This window comes from Pavona decussata, unplaced genomic scaffold, assembly GCF_977016875.1.
Source record: "Pavona decussata unplaced genomic scaffold, jaPavDecu1.1 SCAFFOLD_240, whole genome shotgun sequence".
NCBI lineage: Eukaryota > Metazoa > Cnidaria > Anthozoa > Scleractinia > Agariciidae > Pavona > Pavona decussata.
The window spans coordinates 292,792-317,738 of NW_028145645.1; the positions used below are offsets into that span (position 1 = coordinate 292,792).

Below are 24,947 nucleotides of genomic sequence, written 5' to 3' on the forward strand. Positions count from 1 at the left end.
ACATTAAGTATTTTTTTTGGCCCAAGCTGATTCGAAAGGGGTCTTTAAGAAGGAACAGCCCTAATGGTTTTTTATTAGTAAATACGGATATAGTGCAGTTTTTTGGTCATTCATCAGTTAACGACGGGTTCGAGACTTCATGAATTTATTAAATTTGAGTTTCGGTTTGGCATATGCACTTCAAAGCATGAAAATGTAAATAGGCTTAACACAATTCTGGCTGTCTCTCTTCTAAGTTAGACAAACGGTCCCAGCCAATGGCAAGAAAATGACGAAAATGAATAGAAAACTCTTGTACGCTTACTTGATGGCTTTTAAAACAGGCCCACTCGTAAGAAGGCTTTGAAGTATTTATGTCGTTCATCACAGCTGCCAGGTCGGCCTCAGCTTGTCTGAACCAGCGTCTTGCCTGTTGAGGTTGAGGGTTCGTTGTGCTGAAGCTTGGAGGAACTTCCCATGTCCAAGTTCCATCGTCCCATGAGCCATAGTGTCGGTAGTAAGTATCTCGGTACTCTTGGCGTTGTGAGGTGTCACGCCTTGCACGTTCCCCGCAAAAACTGAAGAAGTCATCATAGGTTTCCGAGCGTCGATACTGACTTCTACCTGCTCCGTCTCTTTCCAGCCGTTCAATTTCATTCTTTATGTGCTGGAAAACCTCCGTGCAAAAATCTTCGTTTCCTGGATTTTTGTCGGGGTGCCACCGAAAAATCAGCCGTTTGACAACTTTTTTTCTCCTGTCCTCAGGTAAACTCCAGGCCTCTTCAAGTATTTTTGAAATCTCCTCAAATATCGCTTTTCTTTCGTTTGGGGAGTGTGCGTTTCCCTGCCGCTGTGACGTGACGACTGCAGTTGATGCTATCTCTTGAGGAAGGTAAAATTTGTACAGGTCAGTAGCCGGAGCCTTCGTGGGCTCTTCATCGTCCCCTATGTTGATCTCGTACAACCTTGCGAGGAGACTTACGTCTCCAGTTGAAACTTCCTTTATGATCACAGCATAGATAAAAGTTGCATCTCCTTCTTCCAGTTCCATACTTGGATCTTCCAATTCGTATCCAACGTATTCCCCGGGCTTAAAATAATTAAAGGCTGGATTTAGAAGGTGATGTTCTGCAATTGGAATGAAGCTGCCTGGCAGCGGAAAGACGTTTCTTCTACCTGTATCACAGTTGTCATCTTGACGTATCCTCATTGTATCCAGTAAAGAGTCAATACTGCCCAGCTGACAGCGTAGCATCTCAGGGATGTACATAGCTGTTTCTCGCAGCAGTCCCCCACATGCTTCTGCAATCACTCGTGATAACGTTAGAGCTATTGCCGAGATGGTCTGCTGTACATCCTCTACGGCACTAACATACACATTCCAAATCTCTTGTCCTGTCTGGCAAGTCTTCTCCAAAAAAAATGACACATTGCTCCTACTTCCTGGAATTACGTTGTCTTTGTAAAGTAAGTGCGTTACAATGTTTCTCATTCCATGAAACTGAATACTTTGCAATCTGCTTTCGATAGAGGACACCACGCCCTCATCAACCTTCACCTCATTTTCATGACTTGTGTGGCGGATGAGCCTGATAATTCCACGACAGAATTGCTCCGAGTAAAGTTGCTTCTTCAGCGAGCTAGCTGCACCAACATCAAAACGCTCCGTGTTATCTGATGAATTGACAAATTTCTCCTTGAGAACACAGGACAACATCTGAGGCCGCAAAACTGTTGGAAGAAGCATAACCAAATCTTTGAAATTACCAGACGAGTTGCAACGCACTTCGGCCGTTTTGAGATCAACCAGGAACAACTGGTCGAAGTTTTGAATGCGTTTATGGTAATGGCGAGCGTCATCAAAGAGAAGTTCGGCTGCTTTCCTCAACACGACCCTTGGTGTTGTTTCCCCCTGGTTGCTACCAAAAGGGCACACAGCAGGTAGGTACAAGGAAGATAGACCATTGATTCCTGCGGGATGATCTTGCAAGACCTCAAAGAGACCTTTTACTGCTTTAAGGGCACGCCTGCGCTCATTTGGATCCAGGCTGTTTTCGTTCCATTTCCTCTGCAGCATATCAAGGATCATGGAGTAATGATTAAGTGTGACACAGCGGGAACAGCCCAGATACTGGAACAGTGTCTCAAACTGACCTAATTCTGCAGGCATTCCGTAAAGAAATGGTTCGATTTCATTGCCCTTGTATAATTCAATAACCACTTGTTCAGGTTTCACAAAACGTTTTCCCTGTTCAACCATGACACAAGATGTGCCCTTCAGTAGTTTCTTTGCAGTAGGGGATGAGAGGGCCTTTGACTGCAGAAATTTGTAAATGTTTTCCATGACTGATATCGTCACTGTGAGCTGTTCGGAACTAACCTCGTTGAAGTGCTCTTTCCCGAACTGAAGGCAAACATTCTGACAGTGGAAGCTGACCATCTCCACCGTTGGCTTTGCGACATGGAGATGGCTAAGAATATCGTTGCAGTCATTTCTATCCTCTCCCCGATTATTCCTTGGATTTGCCCAGAAAGGAAGAAGGGTTGCTGTCGTCCAAACGATTTTAGAGTGTTTTGCTAAAACGGAACCTTCGAATGCAATGTACGGTGTACAATCGAATTGTCTGCAGACCGCACAAAGTTCTGGGCTTAAAGGATCTGTGGCAATAAACTTGATGTCACAGATAGCTTCAAGAAAACCTGATTCCACGACCTCATCTCGAGTGAATAGGTGATCAACGAGGACTTTAGATTTTTCGTACGTCTTGTCAGTGGGGTGTGTCGCGCCCTCACGCGCAACGTCCAAAGCAAAGGTTTTGAAAAGATCTTGGGAGACTTCATGGATCAGCCCGATGGTTTTCAAAAACTCCAGCCATTCTGGGAGGTTGAACGGCCTCGGTGGGAACTTGTCTTCCGGAAGCATAGTCTTGAAAACCTTGTTTTCAGGGTCATAATAGCAGGATGCTTTCCTAAGGACGCCGCTTTTGGAGGAAATTATTTCTGTGTCTTTCAAACAATCGATCAAACGCCTTTGCTTGTCAATAGCCTTAGTTGATTTCCAAACGAGGACACGGATATATTCCAGGTGCACCAGCCTTGCCTCTTCCGAGAGTAGGCCGAAATACCTCAAAACAAACTCACAATAGAGATCTGCATCCGAGGGGAATTCAAACGCGAGGAATTCAAATAGAGGAAACAGCCATATTTTGGATTTCAGGAATATTACGTTAGCTTCATTCTCCAAAACATGCATTTCTTCCCGCGGAAACGCATCGGAGACCACGCATACTCTGTGATTTTTTACATCAATGAGCCCATCATGTGTTGCTTCATAAAAAGGAAGTTGCCTCAATGTACTCTTTTCGCTTTTCAGTAGACGCGAGACGTTATCGCAAAAATACTGCAAAATGGTGTCGCATTCTGAAGCTGTTAGCGTCCCTTCAAGGGATCGCGGATTTCTCGTTATTTTCTGTTTGAAAGACTTCAAAAGTGATGCTGGTGTCTTAAGTGACCCCACAAGCTTGCGTGCGAGGTTACGGGAAGACAAGTAAGAAAACAAGCTTGTTCTTGACAAAGCAGTAGAGTTTAATTCAATCAAACTAAGCTTTTGCAACGTCTCAACAAGTTGTACACTGGTGGCACCATGAAAATCAATTACAGTTCCTGCCAGTCTTAAAGGAACCAGAAAGTGTTCCATTTTTAAAATGCAAGGTTTGCCGTCAGGTGCATTAGACGCATAGGTCGTTTCAGTACAAGGAAGGATACACCAGTCGTTAAGAGGTTCGAGTGCGCCAATAATTCTCGCCTTCTCCTCTTCACTAGTTTTTTCCTCTTGATTTTTTCCGCTCATCTCCCTGTAAGTTTTTTCTGGTGCTTGAATTGACTTGCTTTTCTCTTCATCATTTGCTTTTATTTCTCTTAGGACATCATTTATTTCTTCGGAGAGGAAATTCCAAACGTTGTACAACCAATCATGATTTGGGGCTTCTTTCTGTTTTGGACACCACTTCACGTATCCGTCACTGGAGTTGCAGTACGTGAGTGGTAGAGTTCGATGTAAGTTTTCAGCAAAACTCTTTACATCGAACGGTTTGAATACAGAGGCCCTTAGGCTTTCAGAGTGACCAAAAATATGCGTTCTAATGTGTTTATGGACAAACATGCCTTCGCATTGTGGCAGGATGTTATAATGGTGAGAAAGAAACTTGGGATCCTCAGCTTTAAACGTGTGCAAGTAGTTGTCTTGTGTCAGGAGTAATGGAAGCCCTGGCAGATTCTTCAGGAACTCTTTGTCGTCCCTGCAGTACTTAAGAATGATTTCAACCGTTTGAGCATTCTTCAGTTGGGTTTCTTTGACATCAACAGGTATTGGTCCGATCTTGCAAAGAGAATCTTCGTGACCAAAAGATTTAAAAAAATCCATCACAGCAGAAGGAGACAGACAGCACGACTTCACATGAGATTTCTCCAGAGCAACGAAAACTGATCCGGAGAATGCCACAAGGTTGAAGCCAGTTTGGAGTAAGACCTGCTGAAAGTCCGTTTGTCCCATTCTTCCCCACTTCGCTTCAACATCAAGTGGTGGTTGGGGAGCAGCCGTTCCAAGGTTGACAAAGAATGCCTTGTCTTTCCCATCCCCTGTTGGAGGAAGCCATGTCAGATTATATCTGGTTTTGGAGTCATCTCCAGTCTTGTATCGTACTACTGGAAAAAGCCGCAGTCTCTTGCGGTCTATTTCTTGATACACGGACGTTACGAGAGTCGTCCAATATGGATTGCTCGAGACCACTAGTGGGAAATCTTTCTCGTATTCGGCTACATTGTTTACCAAAGTACGCCTGCTGCAGTAAATGGTTGCCTCTTCTTCGTCCTGAGTCACGGGTAACTGATGACAATTCCTTATCTGGTCTAAAAGTGCTAGATAACACGATGTGATCACATCTTTTACCAACGCCTCGTTCCATTTACTTGCATAGTCGTCAGCTTTGTAGGGCCAAAGACCTCTTCTGGACTCATGGTCTAATGCAAAGTGACCATTGATGTGAACTGGAAGGCCAGTTTCAACGGGAAGCGGAAGAAAGCAATAAGCTTTCTTTTTCTTTCTTTTCGACTGGTTAGTCTCCATTTTGGGGTATTGTACGCGGCAAGCGACACCACCACGGGGGAGCATTCCCAAATCTTGTCTTTGGCAAGCATTGACGACGCTTGTCTCCACTTTGTTGTCAAACCCAATCTGCCGGACAATTAGCCAGTTTTCTTCGTGGCCGGTGCTGTCTTTTAAGTTCAGAACATAGGAGCACTTTTTTACCTCGACATCAATGGGTAGGACATCACCATTTCCTTTTCCTGACTTTCCTGCTTGCTTGACGTAAGTTGCGAACTGCTGCCTTCTGGACGAATCTTCATCTGACATTTTCGCTTCAATGAAATACGGCTTACCCACTTTTCCACTCTCATCGATTTCGCACAATGTAATCTTCCTGACACTGTTGACAAAAAGAAGAATTTCGAAAAGTTCTTCTTTCAGTAATTCCATCATCTTGTCTAATTCTTCCAGCGTTATTGATGATTTTGATATTTTTGAATGTTCTGCCATCTCTTGAGTTCTTAGTGGAAACCGAAACATGGTGGAGTTCTGCGTCGGGAAATGGTTTTCAATATAACAGGAAAATACATCAGGAAACATGCATCTCAACTTAGAGGTTTCCTTAAACATCCTTCCTGGCTCCCGCCTATTTGCTCCAGGGGCATATTTGCAATGTGGATCAAATACACACAAAACATCGCCGATCTCTTCTCCATTAGAGACGAACGACGGCACATCAGTCAAGTGGTACACAGCATTGAAGCCCACGCCGTACTGGCCAGTCTTGTTTGGGTCATTTCCTTTGCTACCTTCTCCAAGATTCTGTATCCCCTCAATGTCAGCTGCAGTAAATGGCTTGTTGTTGTAGACGCACAACGCAGGGCCTTGAAGTAGTTTCCAGGAATCTTCAAACACCTGCTCATCGCGATGTTTCCTTGGGTCTTTGATGAAGCATATCTCTGTTGCTTCTGCATCGTCAGCATTCTGAAGAAGTTCTTTCAATATGTCCTCCTTGTATGAATATTCTGAGACAAGTCGGTGCAGACGAGTTGTCAGCTCTTCTTTTTGTCCAAAGGGGATGCCTACACAGAAACGCTGTAGTACCTCTTCCCGCCGTGTTTTAACACCCAGTTTTACGCTTGTCGGAGGAGGGATCAGGGAATTTACATAGACGACGTCAAATTCATCAGCCAACCAATAACAATCTTTCATACAAAGCTCACTTGCAAGTCGCATGATGCCTTGGGAATCTGGGAGGTAAATCACATCTTGTCTTTCTTCAACACTGTCAACGCCCACCGCAGATCCGTTCAGGCACTTAGCCAGTTGACCAGCAATATGAACGGCAATTTGTAGGGTTTTCCTATCGAGCACTTTATCTCCAAACGTGTCCTTTATTTGCTTCAAAGAATTGATGAAATCTTTGCTGTCAAAAACTTCTTTCACACCAGCCGTCTTCATCAAGCTGTGAAATGATCTTGCAATATCACCAGAAAGCTTTTGCAGGTAGGGATAACAATCAACTAACAAATCGAAAGCAACCTGATTTACATCAACGAATTCCTTTTCTGTAAGGATTAGCTTCTTTTTCTCAAAAATCTCCCTGACTTGCTCTTTTCCGATTGTGTTGTTTTCAAGGCCGTTCTGAAGATATTTATAAGCTTCGAAACATACTTTTCTCACTTCTTCGAACTCCAAGCTATTCAGACTGTCAAGATTCGTTGATGAAGCAGCGTGAATTTGGGTAATAGCATGTGTAATGGTGACCTGCTTTTGGTCAAGAAGTAAGAGCGTTTGAACAATAGAAGGCATAAACAAATCTACTAGTGGTTCAGAGCAGCAAACTAAATACTTCTTGTTTCTTGGGAAGGCTTCCTTCGGTGACACAAACATTTTATTTTCCTCACGTCTAAGATCATCTCCTCTCCAAGAAAGAGGGAAGGTCTTTGGTTTTGTAGCAACTGGGAGAGATTTAGCTTCTAAGAGAATGTCCAGAATGCCTTCCGGAACAGAGACTTTTTTACTACTGGTTAGCTTTCTTGTCAAAAGATCAATTAATGCTTTGGTACGGTTTAAGGCTGCTTCACTACTTTCGTGGTTTAAAACGACGATACTCTTTGCCCTTTCTGCAAATACAGTCCATGGAGGATCATCTGCCAACATCCCAAGGTCCTCAAGTTTTGCAAGTAGTAAAGGATTCAAGAACGTCTGCTCATTTCCAAAAGGAAACTTTTCATCTTCACTTCTAAAGAGCGAGGCGGCGGCTTTGTAAGGGTTGACAAGTTGGTGCGGGCATTTGAGTGTCTGACCACCTGGTGAGGCCGGAATACAGGGGAAAGTCTTGACTAATTCATGAAATCCTCGATTTGCGTCGTCCAGGATGTATAAAATCAACTTGTCTCTCAGCTCAGACGGTACGGAAGCGATATTTGGGAAGAATAGCTCGCGGAAAAACTTATCTTTATTGTAGAGTTTACAATATATTTTTTCCCCGAGACCATAGTTCACGAATGATTCGAACACGTTAGCTGGCAAATCAACTACGGCTTTATTCCCTTTGATCAGCATCTTCAAAACCGCAAACGAAATATTTCCTATCTGGTCTTCCTGACGGAAACTTGGTTCGAGAAAGACAACTTGATCCATGTCTACCCATCTGTTTCCATCTGAAAAGGGGCAATTATTCCCACTGGCAACGTGATGGTAGAATGCACGTGCAAGAGGCTCACAGTGTGGCCTTACGTCGCAGGCCCGGGGCCACAGTAAGTGAAAAGGGTACGGCTCAGGAGCCAGCTTGACGTCTTCCAGAAGATCTAGATAAGCAGCACAAACAGAATCTTCCAAAAGAACATTGTTCCACTCCACTCCAATGCAGACTTTGTCGTCCTCTGTTTTCTGCTTCAAATGGCGTCTGTTTGAATGTACTGCAAATGCACCATTAATGTGTATTGGCAGACCACTATGGATTGGAAGTGGAAGGTAGCAAAACACCGCTCCGTTGTGATGTGATCCGCGTCCAATGGTTTGTTGGACAATGGGTGCAGGTACGAACTTTCCATTCTCTTTAGGCATCAACTGGACAGCAACTCCGGCTGATGGAAGTAGACTTTTGTCACTTTCTGAAAACTGCATCGCTTGACCCTTGCCCATAGAAGATGCGACAAGCCATATCTCAGACCCACACTGTAGATGATCTTTACCCTCAAAGAACAAACTTCCACATTCTGTGTTTGTGCTCTTAATATTGATAGTGACCGCGGAACGCAGCAAGTCAGTACCCGGCTGAAGTGCCTCTCCAACATTCTTTGCAATCTGGGATGAAGCTCGTAGAAAGTTGCACTGTTTTAACAAGTCTTGGTCGTCCTTGCTAAGGCTCTTGAGAGCTGGTGAGAGGGTGACTGGGAAAGGCACTTCTCGTTTTATTCCAGTCTGTGATAATGCCTTTGTGACCTCAAAAAGCAGCACAGGCTGCGTCTGTTCATTTGAACCTTTTGGCAAATGAAAGATGCTGACCCGACGGACATTCTGTGTAAAAAGGAGCAAATTCCTCGCCCCACCAGTGAAAATTTCTAGCAGCTCTAAGACTTGTTTGTGGTCATAGTAAAATTGTTTAATTTCACTTCTCAAGGCTTGTTCTTTGGTTCTTAGAGGGAAGCGAAACAGTGTTCCCTGGTATGAATTGTCTTCTTTTTTCAGATGAAGATCACAGCCAAAGATGCCATTGAACGGCTTGAACTGGTTTCTGAATTTTCGTAGCCTGTCTGTGTTCTTGTTGATGTTGATTTTAATTCCAGGTTTATTCTTGTTCCGGATAGCTTTCCCCAGATAGAAGGTGTTGGGGTCAAAAACTACAAGGTAGTTTCTACTAAGGAACATTGGAACATCCGTCAGGTTGTATACTGCATTGAAGCCAAGTCCAAACTTCCCAATCTTCTCAGTGTGGAGCTCTTTTGTGCCACCATTCAATTTTGTAATGTTAGTAAAGTCCTCATCCCGAAACTCGGCGTCGTTGTAAACCCACAAAGCAGGACCTTGACATGCCTTCATTCCATCGTCAAACAGACAGGTTAAGGCATCCTCGTTGGCTCTTTCATCGTACAGGAACCTTACTTCCGTGGCACCAGCATCGTCTGCGTTTTGAACAAGCTCCTTTGGTACTGCAAAGCCATCCGTGTAGTCTTCAAGAAGTCGATTTAGTCGACTAGTTAGTTTCTCTTCTTGTCCAAATTCATCTCCTATTTCCATTTCATCAGGTTCTAGCATTCGATTCGTCATAGAACGGACCAATAAAAGTTCAGCAGTGCTGTTAGGGATGTTTGGATGTACATATAACAAGCTCAAATCTTCATCGTTTTCGTCTCTTTCCAACCATTCGTGTTCGCAGTACACACAGTCTTTGGCCGGTACAAGATTGACACAGGAATCACCTTTCACGTGTGTTGGAATGAGAACCTTTTCTTGAAGTTCAGCCGGTAATTGTTCGCCAACACTTGGTTTGACCTCATTCAGAATATCAACGGATATCTGCAAATCTTTCTTTACCTCTGGTGGACTAAATCCGCAACCGACCTCATACTTCCGTTGAATCATGTGAAGAACCTGAAGCAAGAACAGAGCATTGCAATGTCTTCGCACGCCAAACTTCGAGAAGAAGTCTGAGAAATGCACCACTTCTGATGGAAGAGAACAGATGTATGGAGAGAGGTCAATAGAAGGCTTTTGTGCAAGGACAACGTCAGGTGAGGAAAAGCTATCTCCATTCCAAATCCAGCTTAAATTGTAATCTCTTTCCAAGGCTTCTTTGACTTCAAGAGCATCTGAAGCACCACTTAGAAATGAATAGATTTCCTTCACAATTGTAATGTACTGTGGCTTCTCATCTTGGGCGTAGCAACTGATTACCGATTTCAATTGGTCCACAACATCCAAAACACCGGGCATCCTATCCCAGCCTAAATGTTTCGCTAACTGACAGGACGAATCGACTTTAACAATCGGCTTTACTGTTCCAATGAGATTCGCTTTATCTTCGCTTTCAACTTCTCTGGGCTTGTAGAAGTGGCGTTCTTTATCATTATCTCCTACGAAGAGCAGGCTTCTCGGGAAACCATGCGGTCTTTGCTTTAGCCCGGATACCCAAGGAATATCTTGTAAGAGTAATCCCAGCGCTGTTCCAGAAATTTTCTCCTGGAGTTTCATCGGGTTTCGGTTTAAATAGGCCATAATAGCTTCCGACTTCTTCTCTGCCGTCGACATCTTATCCACGTTAGCTACCTTTTTGGCACTTTGATAAAGGTCTTGTGCGGTAATTTTGTCCTCGTTTTTCAAACCAAGTTTGTCTAGAACTACAAGGACCCCAGGATCAGTATACTGCGCTCCGGTAGGGAAAACGTTTTCCTCGGCAAAAATTCCCTGAAGAAGATCATTTCTGGGATCGAAGACGTCCATAGCCCTGACGCGTCCACCAAGCGTTGGCACAAATGGCAAAAATTTCATCTCCTCTTCAAATCGGGTATCTGATCCGGCGAAAACTTGATATCGCTCCAACACAAATGCCATAAGTCTGTCAATCTCTTCGCTTGAATAATTCCCCCCTTTGACATGTTGAAATGCCTCTTCGAACAAAAAATCAGTCGGTGTCAGAATCCTGATCCCCAGCAGGCCAGCCAGCCTCTTAGAGTCTTCTTGTGTGACATCTATGAAATCTCTCCGAGAAGCCACTGGCAATGAGCTTTCTGGTGCTGCACAAAGGCCGCTTTCCTTGGAAACAAATGATTTGGCTTGAGTTTCAAACAGTGGGAGGCGAGAAAGAAGCGTCTTTTCTTCTTGTTCTAGCAATGGAACCCTGGACACGAAATTCCTTAAGGAGCATTTGCCTTCATTTGTTACTGAGGACATGTCACTCTTCTTCTCAGATCGGGAGGCCATCAGACCCTTCAGGACGCCTTGAGGAGACGGCGGATGGACAAAAGTGTTGGTGATAGCAGGGTGTGAGCTTAGGAAAACAGGGTACTCTTCCGTGATAATCAATCCGAGCTCTTTCAAGACGTTGGTAAGGATTTCTTCAAGGCAATCACCATGGAGACTTCTCACGACTATTTTGGATGGACGCTCAAGTCTTGTTAGCAAAACCGGTACTTGTGACATATCAAGTGGAATCAAGGGGAGGCCTTGGAACCTACAAAGTTCTTCTATTGTTGCGAAATTCTTCCTGAGATAACTCCATACCAGCTCAAGCCAGTTGGTTTTGGGATGGTTATAGCGGGCCACACCGGGATACCAGTGAACTGTCTCTCCTTCTGACCAATCGGGCGGTAATGATTTGGGGAGAAGCGCAGCTACGTCATCTTGACAAAGGTGCTTTAACTGAGTACTTCCTATTATAAAAGTGAGGGAAAAACCATTACAGTTTTGATAATAACGCGCACCTTTTATACAGCTTCTAAGAACATTTTGCACACATTAGAAGCCATTTTTATTTTGTAAAGGAAACAATATAACATGAAGTAATTTTTCCCTACATCCTGGACTACAGTTCGAGAGTGGAGTCGGTAAAATATTGAGCATCAGTTACGAAAATCAGTAATTCGTGGCATGAAGGGTTTTAAAGACCGAGAACGAATTTTTGTACTTTAACAAAGGTATTTTTGTACGTGGTAAAAGAAAGAGAAGTCTGCAACCGTCAGTGTTACTTTACATAGCGATCCTGGAAGCTTATACTTTGTAAGTTACCTTGAACCAAACTTTAATGTTTAAAACTTTAACTTAACTCTAATTAATAAAATTCTCAGCTAAACTGATTTAGCAACATGAATCGAACGAGACGCAAAGAGCAAAAACAAGAAAATTGCTTCCAAGATATGTAATGGTATGGTTTAAGCCTGGTGATTTAATGAATAAAATGTATTTTTTCAGTGGCACTCACAGGCATACTCGCCAAAAAAAACATATCTGTGACATTGACTGATAGAATTCTCTTTCTCATTTAATCAACAAGCTAAAAACATACCACCTATTTTTTTTCCGTTACACATATGCCACTGATCGACACTCAATCAGAACAATTTTTGTTCACACGCATCTCTTAAGCTTAATGGCCTAGCAACCAAAAGTCTCCTATGGCTCAGTGGTAGAGCGTCTGGGCTAGTTATCGGAAAGACACAGGTTTTCGGACTCCTTTGAGTGATTTCGAGTTCTTTCCTTTTATGACGCGACATCGATAAAGAAGAAATGTCTAAAAAAATAATTACTGGAAATCAACTATATAATTTGCGAGCATTGATTAACCATGTAAGACTGTGAATAAAGACTAAGCACAGTAGCTGCATTTAAATGTTTCTTAGCCATTAGGATTTGATTTCTGTCTCAGTAATAATCTCGTAGGGTAGATACAACCACTATTAAGGTTAGAAACTGTGGGATGAGTTATTCTAAAAAAGATATTTTGAGGAATATTATGAGTCAACTACGTCATACATACCTTTCTTGGCAACTGCCTCCAGGCTACTGAAAAGGCTATCGTCAATTTCCTGGTCCAAAAATCGATGCTGAAGACCAGGTAGGAGTTCCCTTGGGTGTTCTGGAGACGATATATAGATAGCTTCATCCAAGTTCGAGAAGGAAGTGAACACTCCAGTGGCAGTGGGTAACAATTGTAGTCCGACCAGGTCTGCACATTTGGTGTCTTTACCGTTTAGGATAAACTTCAGAAGGTTCAGTTTGTCAGCTCGACATAGATTCCTGTAGCAGGGAGGGGTTTCTTTAAGAACGCGTAGAATCAACGAGGGGCTGATCTCTTTGCTGATGGTGGCATAAACGCCAATGGCCTTCAACGCATGGTACGGCAAGGAGGCAATATTTTCATTGGCGTCAAGCAAAACTCGCGGAAGCAACTCTTTTACCTCGCTGTCGCCAAGCCTATCAAAGATGGCCTCTTCCACTTTCAGCCACTTACCCCCGCCTCGTGGAGTGTAAATGACGTTTTCACTGCAAAGTGTCTCGAACAAAGGATCCAGCAGTCCCTTCCACTTAGGGTCGACAATGTTGATATTTGGCCATGCCCTAATTAGTGAACAGACAAAAACAGTGATTCGTTTCTGGCTATTTTCACAGTTAATAGCTACATAATATTAACAGAGAAAAACGGTTCCAAGATAATGCCTTACATTTTTACTAACATGCATTGTTACTCCCGAATGGAATCTGATTAACGTTTTAAAACTGAAATCAAAAAGGTCTTGAGTTAATATAAAAGATCTCGTGAACCAGAAAATAAAGCTATCTGGAGGTTGGGAGGTTTATGTTTTCAAACAACACGTTGGCTAGCTATTCTGCACAGTCCATATCACTTTGGGCAAGACCACAGAGAGAATGATACAAAATCCAAACGTCCATTATCGTAAGAATTGCTGAGACATATCCACTAGTTTTGTACTAGCAACTTCCGTTACTATTCTATCTTACTGGGGGAACTCATTGAACGCGAACACAAGGTGTGTACGTTAATGTCTGAACTGTAACTAAGGTGTGGGGTAATATACTATATCTTACTTGTAAATATCTTCTGCCTCCACGTTGAAGTTCCTTTCGTTAATGGCTTCCAGTATCATCGCGGCATACGCTCTTGGGATGGCTTCCTTCAGCAAGCATTTGTTCCATAACAGGGATTTGTCAGTCAGCCGTCGCCCGGTTCTTTCCTGATCTTCTTGCTCCGCATTTGGTGACTTGATGTAGCGTCTGTTCTGGGTCAAAGCAAAGAAGCCATTTACATGCACTGGTAAACCTGTCAAGCTGGTCTTTTGAACAGGTAATGGCAAGAAACAAAAAACGTGACCCGACTGTTCTTTACAACTTGCTGACATTTCCATGGCGACGCCAACTAAGGGGAGGTAGCCGAGGCTTTCATCCGTAGCCAGTTCTTTAAACTCTGATGACATTTCCCCACCACAGAAGTAGTTTGTGACAAGGAAAGAATACCTTTGGGTGCTGGTTTCAATCCCTTGGCAGCACTGTACCGTCTCAATCGTTATTGGATAAGTTATCTTGACCGGTTCTGGCATAAGCTGTCCGGTGTCGACCTTGGTGCGAGACTCTTGCCTCTTTTCTCGAACCAACTCAAGGCTTTCTGCAGTAATTCGGACTTGAAACGTTTTTCTGGGCTCAGCGTCTGACTCCTCACGAACGTAGAGCTCTATGGATTCGAGATGTTGCAAAAACAGAAGAACTAAATGAGCATCGGCGATGAAACCCTCAAACAAGGTGTGTACCTTTTCTGCAGAGTATAATGTCTGTGATAACTCAGACGGCCTGGAGCGTAGTGGGAAGCGGAATAGTGTGCCATTGTATGAGCCCCTGGTGAAAACGTCCTCTGAGCAGTCAAAAACGCCTTTGTAAGGTCTAAACTGGTCTGGTATTGAGTTCATGATGTCACAGTCTTCTTTCATTCGCCAACTGTATCCAGTTCGTCGGTTTCTTCGTTCAGCAAAGTGCTCCTCATGGGGATCAATAACACCAATCTGTGAGCCGCTTACGATGCTTGGTAAATCTGAGGTTACAATAAGAAATGAATAATGGAGTTGCTTTTGAAGTTGTGAGAATTTGCTGTCGGTCATTTGAATTTTACCATTGTAATCGTTAAGTTTTGTACGATCCGATCTCATTTTAGACCAGGCGTTCCTTCTCAGAGCCGGGGGGGATGGGAGCGGCTATCCATAATATTATAGTATGTTTTTATTGATTGGCATTTTGTGAACTGAGAACACATGGCGAGAGGATGTTTTTTCAAAACCATTAAAACCGTGCTACTGTTACTATCGCGAGTGTGTGTTTATTCATATTGTCCGGAGAAGCAGTTCCGACAACGTAGTAATGGAGCTGAACTTCGTCTTTCTCTGCTGTGAAAGTTCTCTCATATATAAAACGTTGCCACTGGCATATCCCTTCACCGAGATCAAACCTCTGCAGACTCAGCCGCAAAAGATTATTTATACATTCATTTTTCGTGTTACTTAAGGTTACCCTATACCTTCAGAGTTGTCTCGCGTCCAAGAGATGTAGCGCGTCCAGTTTAAACTGTAGATACATAAACCCCTATATCAAATTAGAGCTTATAAAGTTGGCTATCAAACTATACCAAGAATTTTGAAATAAAATGAATTGTCGAATTTTTCACGACCTCTAAATGCGAGCGTCCGAATCACCTTTTTAAAGCTACAAGTCAAAGCGAATCGCAACGAAAAAATACAGAACATTTTCGAAATAGGATGAAAAAAATGTGGAGTGATCGTACAAAAATCGATCTCGGAGAAAAAATATTTCGAAAGAAAAAATTCGCAGATACGTTTTTGTTGTTTATATGTTAAACTAGCTACTGTCCAAATTTGAAGGCAAACGTGCAAATTCCCTTTGAGTTTTAGCTCTTTGATGTGGCTCCTCCAAGTAAAAAAATTGATTCGAGAAAACAGCGCTAAAAATTCGGCAATTCATTTTATTTCAAAATTTTTGGTTTAGTTTGATAGCCAGCTCTATAAGCTTTAATTCGATATAGGGTGTAGGTATCTACAGTTTAAACTGGACGCACTACATCGCTTGGACGCTAGACACCTCTGTAGACACCTCTGAAGGTATAAGATAACCTTAAAGAAAAAGCTAAATAACTTACCTGTCACATGAAATACAGACTTAAATCCCAAGCCAAACCGACCCACTTTCATGGGATCTTTAACTTTAATACTGTCACAAAGCATCCGGATGCCCTTCCAGTCATCTTTGGTAAACGTCGCATTATTGTAAGCATAAAGTGCTGGACCCTAAGATCAAAACAGATATCCAAAATAAATAGGAAGACTCAGAGACTACAGACGAAAGTGCCGAAATATAGTCAAATACAGACTCCAAAGAGAACAGATAGAAGTGAGTTTATGTTGATTTGGTGTTTCTGGGATTAGGGAAGGTATCCAGCGTGTCCTCATTCAAACTGGGTTGTTTTACTATACGCTGTAGGCAGCAACGATACTATCATAGGGAAAGGTCAGGTCATCCATTAGCATCAAATGATAAAACAAACCTGGAACTGTGCAAGGCCTTCACTGTACAATTTCTCCTTTCCATGACTGCGCTTATCATGTAGAAATTTTACTTGGCTTGCTTCAGCGTCTTCGGCATTTTGGATGAGCTCCTAAACATAGTGCAGAACTAGTTAACTCAGTCGAGGAATAAGCACCTCTAAATTAATTAACATGACATCTATTTAAAAATATTGTCGCGTAAAGCCAAGAGCGGCTTATGATGTTGCTAAGGAAAAATACACGACGTTTATATAAAGATTGAAGAAACAAGGTTTGTTTCTATCTCCCTGCATGCCATGGGAGACTGAATTATTTTTGGTTTTTGGCTGAATGGTTTGGCTTAGGTTACGCCGTTTGTACTACAATTATTACCTTGAGAATCTGTCCATCGTCTGGGTACTGGTCTAAGATGGTCCTCAACTGTTGGATGAGTGATGGTTGAATCAAATTAAACCCTTCGTCCTCATTGTCCACTAAAATATAAACATGGCAAAATTTTTAATTGTTTTTACCTTTACACATGAACCAAACATTTTCTGGCCCACCCAAACCTCTACAATACAAATTAACTCCTGGATGAAGACTGAAGATGTGCTAGTCTCACTTTAAGAAATAAGATTTCAACAAAAATTTGAATGGCAACAGTTTAGTATAACAACTCACTGTTGAAAAAATTTAATGTTAGTGTGGCTGCGGAGAACAGTGAAGAGGAGGGATAGAGAAGGCAAAAACAGAAGGGAGGAAAGGACAGAGGAGGGACTGAGGGGGAACACGAGAGAAGAGAAGATAAGAGGACAGGAGAAGAGAACAGAGCGAGCAACAATTAGGAGAGAGAGGAGAGGAGAGGAGAGAAAAGGGGAGAAAAAGGAGAGCAAAGAGGGAAAGAAAAAGGAGAAAAAGTGAACAGGAGAGAAGAGAATGTGGGCGAGGGTGACGGCAAAGGAAAGGGAAGAAGAAAGGAGAGATTAAAGAAAAGACGAAGATGGGAAAAAAGATCAGAAAAGCAGGACACAGGAGAGAGAAGGAACTGGAGAGATACAATTACATCCGATGGAATTGGATATGAGAGGATGCAATGAGATGGGATGGGATAGGATATGAGACGATGCAATGAGATATAATAGGGTACTACATGAGTAGGCTCAGGAGCACATTAAGAATGGGCTCCTGGTAGAATACAACGGAAAAGGATGGGACAGGATATGAAAATATTGTAACCGTTTATTTCCAATTTTTACTTAGCTTTTTACAACCCCTAAAGAAGGTTAGTATTGTCTAACCAAAATAAAAGGCAATAAAATTATTTTAGCTGTCCGATCAGCCTTGCATTTATTTTTATGAGAGGATGAAATGAGATGGGGCGGGATAGGATATGAGAGGATACAATGATATGGGATGGGATAGGATATGAGAGAATACAATGAGATGGGGTGGGATAGGATATGAGAGAATACAATAAGACAAGATGGGATAGGATATGACATGATACTTAACAATTATTCCATGAGCGCGCGTTGGATATGAGATGGTAAATAGCCAACGAAGCGCGAAGCGCCGAGTTGGCTATAACTAATCTTATATCCAACAAGTGCGAATGGAATAATTGTTTAATTAAATTCTCCGCGTTTGGACATTGCTGTTGAAGTTCACTGAATTTTTATATTTTAAGAAAAAATGTCATTTAAATTAAAGCGACCGGATGTTGAGACAACCTCTGACCAAAGCGGGCGAAACCTGATGATCACATGACACGCGCAGCTCTTTGCAAACGGAGTTGAATGAAAAATCGAAAGCGAAGAAAATCGGACACAGTCGGACATCTAAAATTCAAGAAACGTTTAAATGTACGAATTATAACCTTTCTGAGACTAGCAGTCAAGTGCTTTTGAAGTTTCAGCTCATGGAAAAGCGTGCACATTTGAACAAATGTTCTGCTGTGTGGTGCCGAGCGAAGGAAGAGATCAGGGCAAGGACGGCTTTTTTCATGCTGAACTGAATTCCTCGCGGACGATTTAAAACACTACAGGCAAGTCCAAGTGTACGAGGTACAACCTCACTGAGACAAGCATTCAGTGCAAGTTTTTAAACTTCAAGCTTATTTCAATTTGAGAAGCGTAAGAGCTGTGCACAGTAGTGCAAAGGTCTTGCTGAGGGGTGCCGAGCGACGGAAACGAACATTATGGCCTTCGCTCGTACGGATTTCATAGATGAAGCATCTGAAGTCCTCGTAAATTCGTAAAAACATAAAGGCAGGCATAAAGCTCTTCCTGAGAAATTTCTTCGATCGGTTTTAACCTCTTACTGCCAGAAGTTGCAAGTTATCCTGAAATTTTTTAACGTAACCGGTTGTTATTGTTGCTGTTATGTGATCTAAAAAATCGTAAAATCTTGCAATTTTGAAGATTTAAAAGGAAACTTCAGAGATACGTACCATTAAATAGTGTCATACCGAACTTTGTGGTTCTTATTGTTGTTATATTGAGATGGCATTGTTTGGTATTTCTTTCTTTTCTTTTCTTTTTTTTTTTTTTTTTCTACATTTTTCCGAAGAAACTTTTGCTCCCCGCCGAAAAAAAAATTTAGCTTAGCGACACCTGGGGCATTCGTTTTCCATATGAGGTCAAACTACGGTATATGAGCTGATAACCGAGATTTAGTGAACCAATCAGAACGCTAGAAATGCAATATCCGAGACTGAGAATTTAATAAAATGACATATGATGGGATAGGATATGAGATGATACAATAAGACAGGATAGAATAGGATATGAGAGGATAAATTAAGATGGGATGGAATGAAATATAACAGAATACAATGAGATGGGATGGGATAGGACATACGAGGATACATTGAGATTGGATGGGATAGGATTTGAGAGGATACAATGAGATGGGATGCAATAGGCTATGAGAGGATACATTAAGACAGGATAGGATAGGATAGGATAGGATATGAGAGGATAAAATAAGATGGGATGGGATAAGATATGACAGGATGAAATGAGATACGATGGGAAAGGATATCAAAGAATACAATGAGATGGTATTGGATAGAACATGAGAGTGTACAATGAGATGGGATGGGATATCATATCAAAGAATACAATGAGATATGATGTGAGAGGATGTAATAGAATACAATTAGATGGGACGGGATAGGATATGAGAGGATACAATGAGATAGGATTGGATAGGATATAAGAGAATACAGTGAGATAGGATGAGATAGCATATGAGAGGATGCCGTGAGAGAAGATGGAATATTATATGAGAGAATTCAACAAGACAAATTGGGATAGGATATGAGAGTATACAATAAGATAAGATGAGATTGGAAATGATAAGATACAACGAGATAGGCTGGGATAAGATACGAGAAGATAATATTAGATGAGATGGGATAGGATAAAAAAGGATAAATTGGGATAGGGTAGAAAAGGATATGAAAGGATACAATGAGATAGGATGGGATAGGCTGTGAGTCCTTATATTGAGATATAATAGGGCTAAGATAGGATATGAGAAGAAATAAGGAGATAGGATGGAATAGGATACGAAAAGAATCAATGAGATGGGATGGGATAAGATATAAGAGGATACAATCAGATGTGATGGGATAGGATATGAGAGAATACAATGAGATAGGATATGATCAGAAATGAGAGGATACAATGCGTTAGGATGGGATAGGATATGAGAGAATACAAAGAGATAAGATAGGATAGGATATGGGAGGAAACAATAAAATTGGATGGGTTAGGATATGAGATGATACAATAAGATGGGATGGGATAGGATATAAGAGTGCTCAAAGGGATAGAATACGAGAGGATACTATGGGATAGGATTGGATAGGATATTAGAAGAAAAAAATGAGATATAGGATGGGATAGGATATGAGAGGATACAAGGAGATAGGATGGGATAGGATATGAGGGGATACAATGAGATGGGATGGGATAGAATACGAGAGGAAACAATGAGATAGGATGGGATAGGATATGAGAGGATACAATGAGATAGGATGGGATAGGATATGAGAGGATACAATAAGATAGGATGGGATAGGATATGAGAGGATACAATGAGATAGGATGGGATAAGATGTGAGGGGATACAATGAGATAGGATGGGATAGGATATGAAGGGATACAATGAGATGGGATGGGATAGTATATAAGAAAATTCAATAAGATAGGATGGGATAGGATATGTGAAAATTCAATGAGATGGGATGGGATAAGATACAAGAGGATACAATGAGATAGGATGGGATAGGATATGAGAGGATACAATGAGATAGGATGGGATAGGATATGAGAGGAAACAATCAGATGTGATGGGATAGGATATGAGAGAATACAATGAGATAGGATATGATCAGAAATGAGAGGATACAATGCGTTAGGATGGGATAGGATATGAGAGAATACAAAGAGATAAGATAGGATAGGATATGGGAGGAAAAAATGAGATAGGATGGGATAGGATATGAAGGGATACAATGAGATGGGATGGGATAGTGTATAAGAAAATTCAATAAGATAGAATGGGATAGGATATGTGAAAATTCAATGAGATGGGGTGGGATAAGATATGAGAGGATACAATGAGATAGGATGGGATAGGATATGAGAGGATACAATGAGATAGGATGGAATAGGATATGAGAGGATACAATGAGATGGGATGAGATAGGATATGAGGAAAAAATAAGATAGGATGGGATAGGATATGACAGAATACAATGAGATGGGATGGGATAGGATATGAGAGGATACAATAAGAAAGGGAGGGGATAGGATATGAGAGGATACAATGAAATAGGAAGGGATAGGATATAAGGGGATACAATGAGATAGGATGGGATAGGATATGAAGGGATACAATGAGATGGGATGGGATAGTATATAAGAAAATTCAATAAGATAGGATGGGATGGGATATGTGAAAGTTCAATGAGATGGCATGGCATAAGATATGAGAGGATACAATGAGATAGGATGGGATAGGATATGAGAGGATACAATGAGATAGGATGAGATAGGATATGAGAGGATACAATGAAATAGGATGGGATAGCATATGAGACAATACAATGAGATGGGATGGAATATGAGAGGATACAATGAGATAGGATGGGATAGGATATGAGAGGATACAATGAGATAGGATGAGATAGGATATGAGAGGATACAATGAAATAGGATGGGATAGCATATGAGACAATACAATGAGATGGGATGGAATATGAGAGGATACAATGAGATAGGATGGGATAGGATATAAGAGTGTTCAATAGGATAGAATACGAGAGGATACTATGGGATAGGATTGGATAGGATATTAAGGAAAAAATGAGATATAGGATGGGATAAGATATGAGAGGATACAAGGAGATAGGATGGGATAGGATATGAGGGGATACAATGAGATGGGATGGGATAGGATACGAGAGGAAACAATGAGATAAGATGGGATAGGATATGAGGGGAAACAATAAAATGGGATAGGTTAGGATATGAGATGATACAATAAGATGGGATCGGATAGGATATAAGAGTGTTCAATGGGATAGAATACGAGAGGATACTATGGGATAGGATTGGATAGGATATTAGGGGAAAAATGAGATATAGGATGGGATAGGATATGAGAGGATACAAGGAGATAGGATGGGATAGGATATGAGGGGATACAATGAGATGGGATGGGATAGGATACGAGAGGAAAAAATGAGATAGGATGGGATAGGATATGAGAGGATACAATGAGATAGGATGGGATAGGATGTGAGAGGATACAATAAGATAGGATGGGATAGGATATGAGAGGATACAATGAGACAGGATGGGATAGGATGTGAGGGGATACAATGAGATAGGATGGGCTAGGATATGAAGGGATACAATGAGATGGGATGGGATAATATATAAGAAAATTCAATAAGATAGGATGGGATAGGATATGTGAAAATTCAATGAAATGGGATGGGATAAGATATGACAGGATACAATGAGATAGGATGAGATAGGATATGAGAGGATACAATGAGATAGGATGGGATAGGATATGAGAGGATACAATGAGGTAGGATATGAGATAGGATATGAGAGGATACAATGAGATGGGATGGGATAGGATATGAGAGGATACAATGAGATAGGATGGGATAGGATATGAGACAATACAATGGGATGGGATGGAATATGAGAGGATACAATGAGATGGGATGGGATAGGATATGAGACAACACAATGACATAGTATGGAATAGCAGATGGGGGATTACAGTGAGAGGGGATGGGATAGGATATGAGAGGAGACAATGAGATGGGATGGGATAGTATATTAGAGAATACAATGAGATTGGATGGGATAGGATATGAGAGGATACAATGAGATGGGATGGGATAAGATATGAGAGGATGCAATGAGATGGGATGGGATAAGATATGACAGGATAGAATGAGATGGCATGAGATAGGATTTGATGAAATAAAAGGAGATAGGATGGGATAGGATATGAGAGGATACAATGAGATAGGATGGAATAGGATATGAGAGGATACAATGAGTTTGGATGGGATAGGATATGAGGAAAAAATGAGATAGGATGGGATAGGATATAACAGGATACAATGAGATGGGATGGGATGGGATATGAGAAGATGCTAACAATGAGATAGGATGGGATAGGATATGAGAGGATACAATGAGATGGGATGGGATAGGATATGAGAGGATGCAATGAGATAGGATGGGATAAGATATGACAGGATAGAATGAGATGGCATGAGATAGGATTTGATGAAATAAAAGGAGACAGGATGGGAATGGGTATGAGAGGATACAATGAGGTGGGATGGGCTAGGAAATGAGAGAATATAATAAGATAGAATGGGATAGGATATGTGAAAATTCAATGAGATGGGATGGGATAGGATATGAGAGGATACAATGAGATGGGATGGGATAGGATATAACACTTATCAGCACTGAGACACACGTACCATCCCCGTGGTATGGCCAATACCTCGGCAGTAAAGGGTCTCGATGCACGGGTTTATGCCCGCTGCTTGACCCGATGGCTATGCCATGCTGATGAGCCCCAATAAGGGCGAAACAGCTGTCCATCGCTGCCACTGCCCGGGTGATATGGTTGTGCGCATGCGTACGGTGTTGGCCATACCACGGGGATGGTACGGGTGTCTCAGTGCTGATAAGTGTTGGGATAGGATATGATAGGATAGAATGAGATGGGATGGGATAGGATATGATAGGATAGAATGAGATGGATAGAATATGAGAGGATAAAATGAGATGGGATGGGATAGGATATGATAGAATAGAATGAGATGGATAGAATATGAGAGGATAAAATGAGATGGGATGGGATAGGATATGAGAGATTACAATAAGATAGGATGCGATAGGATATGTGAAAATTCAATGAGATGGGATGGGATAGGATATGAGAGGATACAATGAGATGGGATGGGATAGGATATGAGAGGATACAATGAGATGAGATGGGATAGGATATGACAGGATAGAATGAGATGGATAGGATATGAGAGGATACAATGAGATGGGATGGGATAGGTTATGAGAGAATACAATGAGATAGGATGGGATATGATAGGAGAGAATACAATGAAATGGGATTGGATAGGATATGAGAGGTTGCAATGAGAAAGGATGGAATAGGATATGAGAGGATACAATGAGATGGGATGGGATAGGATATGAGGAAATAATGAGATAGGATGGGATAGGATATGGGAGAATACCGTAAGATAGGATGCAATAGGATATGAGAGAATACGATAACATAGGATGGGATAAGATAAGAGAGGGTACAATGAGACAGGATGGGAATGGGTATGAGAGGATACAATGAGGTAGGACGGAATAGGATATGAGAGATTACAATAATAGGATGCGAAAGGATATGTGAAAATTCAATGAGATGGGATGGGATAGGATATGAGAGGATATAATGAGACGGGATGGGATAGGATATGATAGGATATGAGAGGAAACAATGAGATAGGATGGGATAGGATATGAGAGGATATAATGAGACGGGATGGGATAGGATATGATAGGATACAATGAGATGGATAGAATATGAGAGGGTAGAATGAGATGGGATGGGATAGGATATGAGAGGAAACAATGAGATAGGATGGGATAGGATATGAGAGGAAACAATGAGATACGATGGAATAGGTTATGAGGGGATACAATGAGATGGGATGGAATGGGATATGAGAGATTACAATAAGATAGGATGCGATGGTATGACAGGATACAATGAGATGGGATGGGATAGGATATGATAGGATAGAATGAGATGGATAGGATATGAGAGGATAGAATGAGATAAGATGGGATAGGATATGAGAGGATACAATGAGATGGGATGGGATAGGATATGAGAGAATACAATGAGATAGGATGGGATAGGATATGAGAGAATACAATGAGATAGGATGGGATAGGATATGAGAGAATACAATGAGATATAAAGGGATAGGATATGACTGGATACAATGAGTTGGGATGGGACATGAGAGGATACAATGAGATAGGATGGGATATCATATGAGATAATACAATGAGATAGGATGGCATACGATGTAAGAGAATACAATGAGATGGGATGGGATAGGATATGAGAGAATACAATGAGATAGGATGGGATGATAGGGTGCAATAAAATGGGATGGGATAGGCTATGAGAGAAATGAAATGACAAAGGATGGGTTGAGATATACAGTAAAAGGAAATGTGTTACAAAAAAGGGAGGAG

General features: G+C 41.6%; 1 protein-coding gene across 4 annotated transcripts in view; it reads right to left on the reverse strand.

The window, feature by feature from the left end:
• LOC146457564 (sacsin-like) overlaps positions 1 to 24,947 on the reverse strand; it is a 30,921-nt gene that overhangs the window by 2,611 nt on the left and 3,363 nt on the right. For all 4 annotated transcript variants that reach the window (XM_085091808.1, XM_085091806.1, XM_085091809.1 and 1 more), the window contains 6 exons: positions 16,504 to 16,604; positions 16,131 to 16,241; positions 15,726 to 15,873; positions 13,616 to 14,609; positions 12,546 to 13,126; positions 305 to 11,442 (listed from right to left, as the gene is read on the reverse strand). In XM_085091808.1, coding sequence (XP_084947934.1) covers positions 305 to 11,442; positions 12,546 to 13,126; positions 13,616 to 14,609; positions 15,726 to 15,873; positions 16,131 to 16,241; positions 16,504 to 16,604 — 13,073 coding nt within the window. The remainder of the gene's footprint in view (positions 1 to 304; positions 11,443 to 12,545; positions 13,127 to 13,615; positions 14,610 to 15,725; positions 15,874 to 16,130; positions 16,242 to 16,503; positions 16,605 to 24,947) is intronic.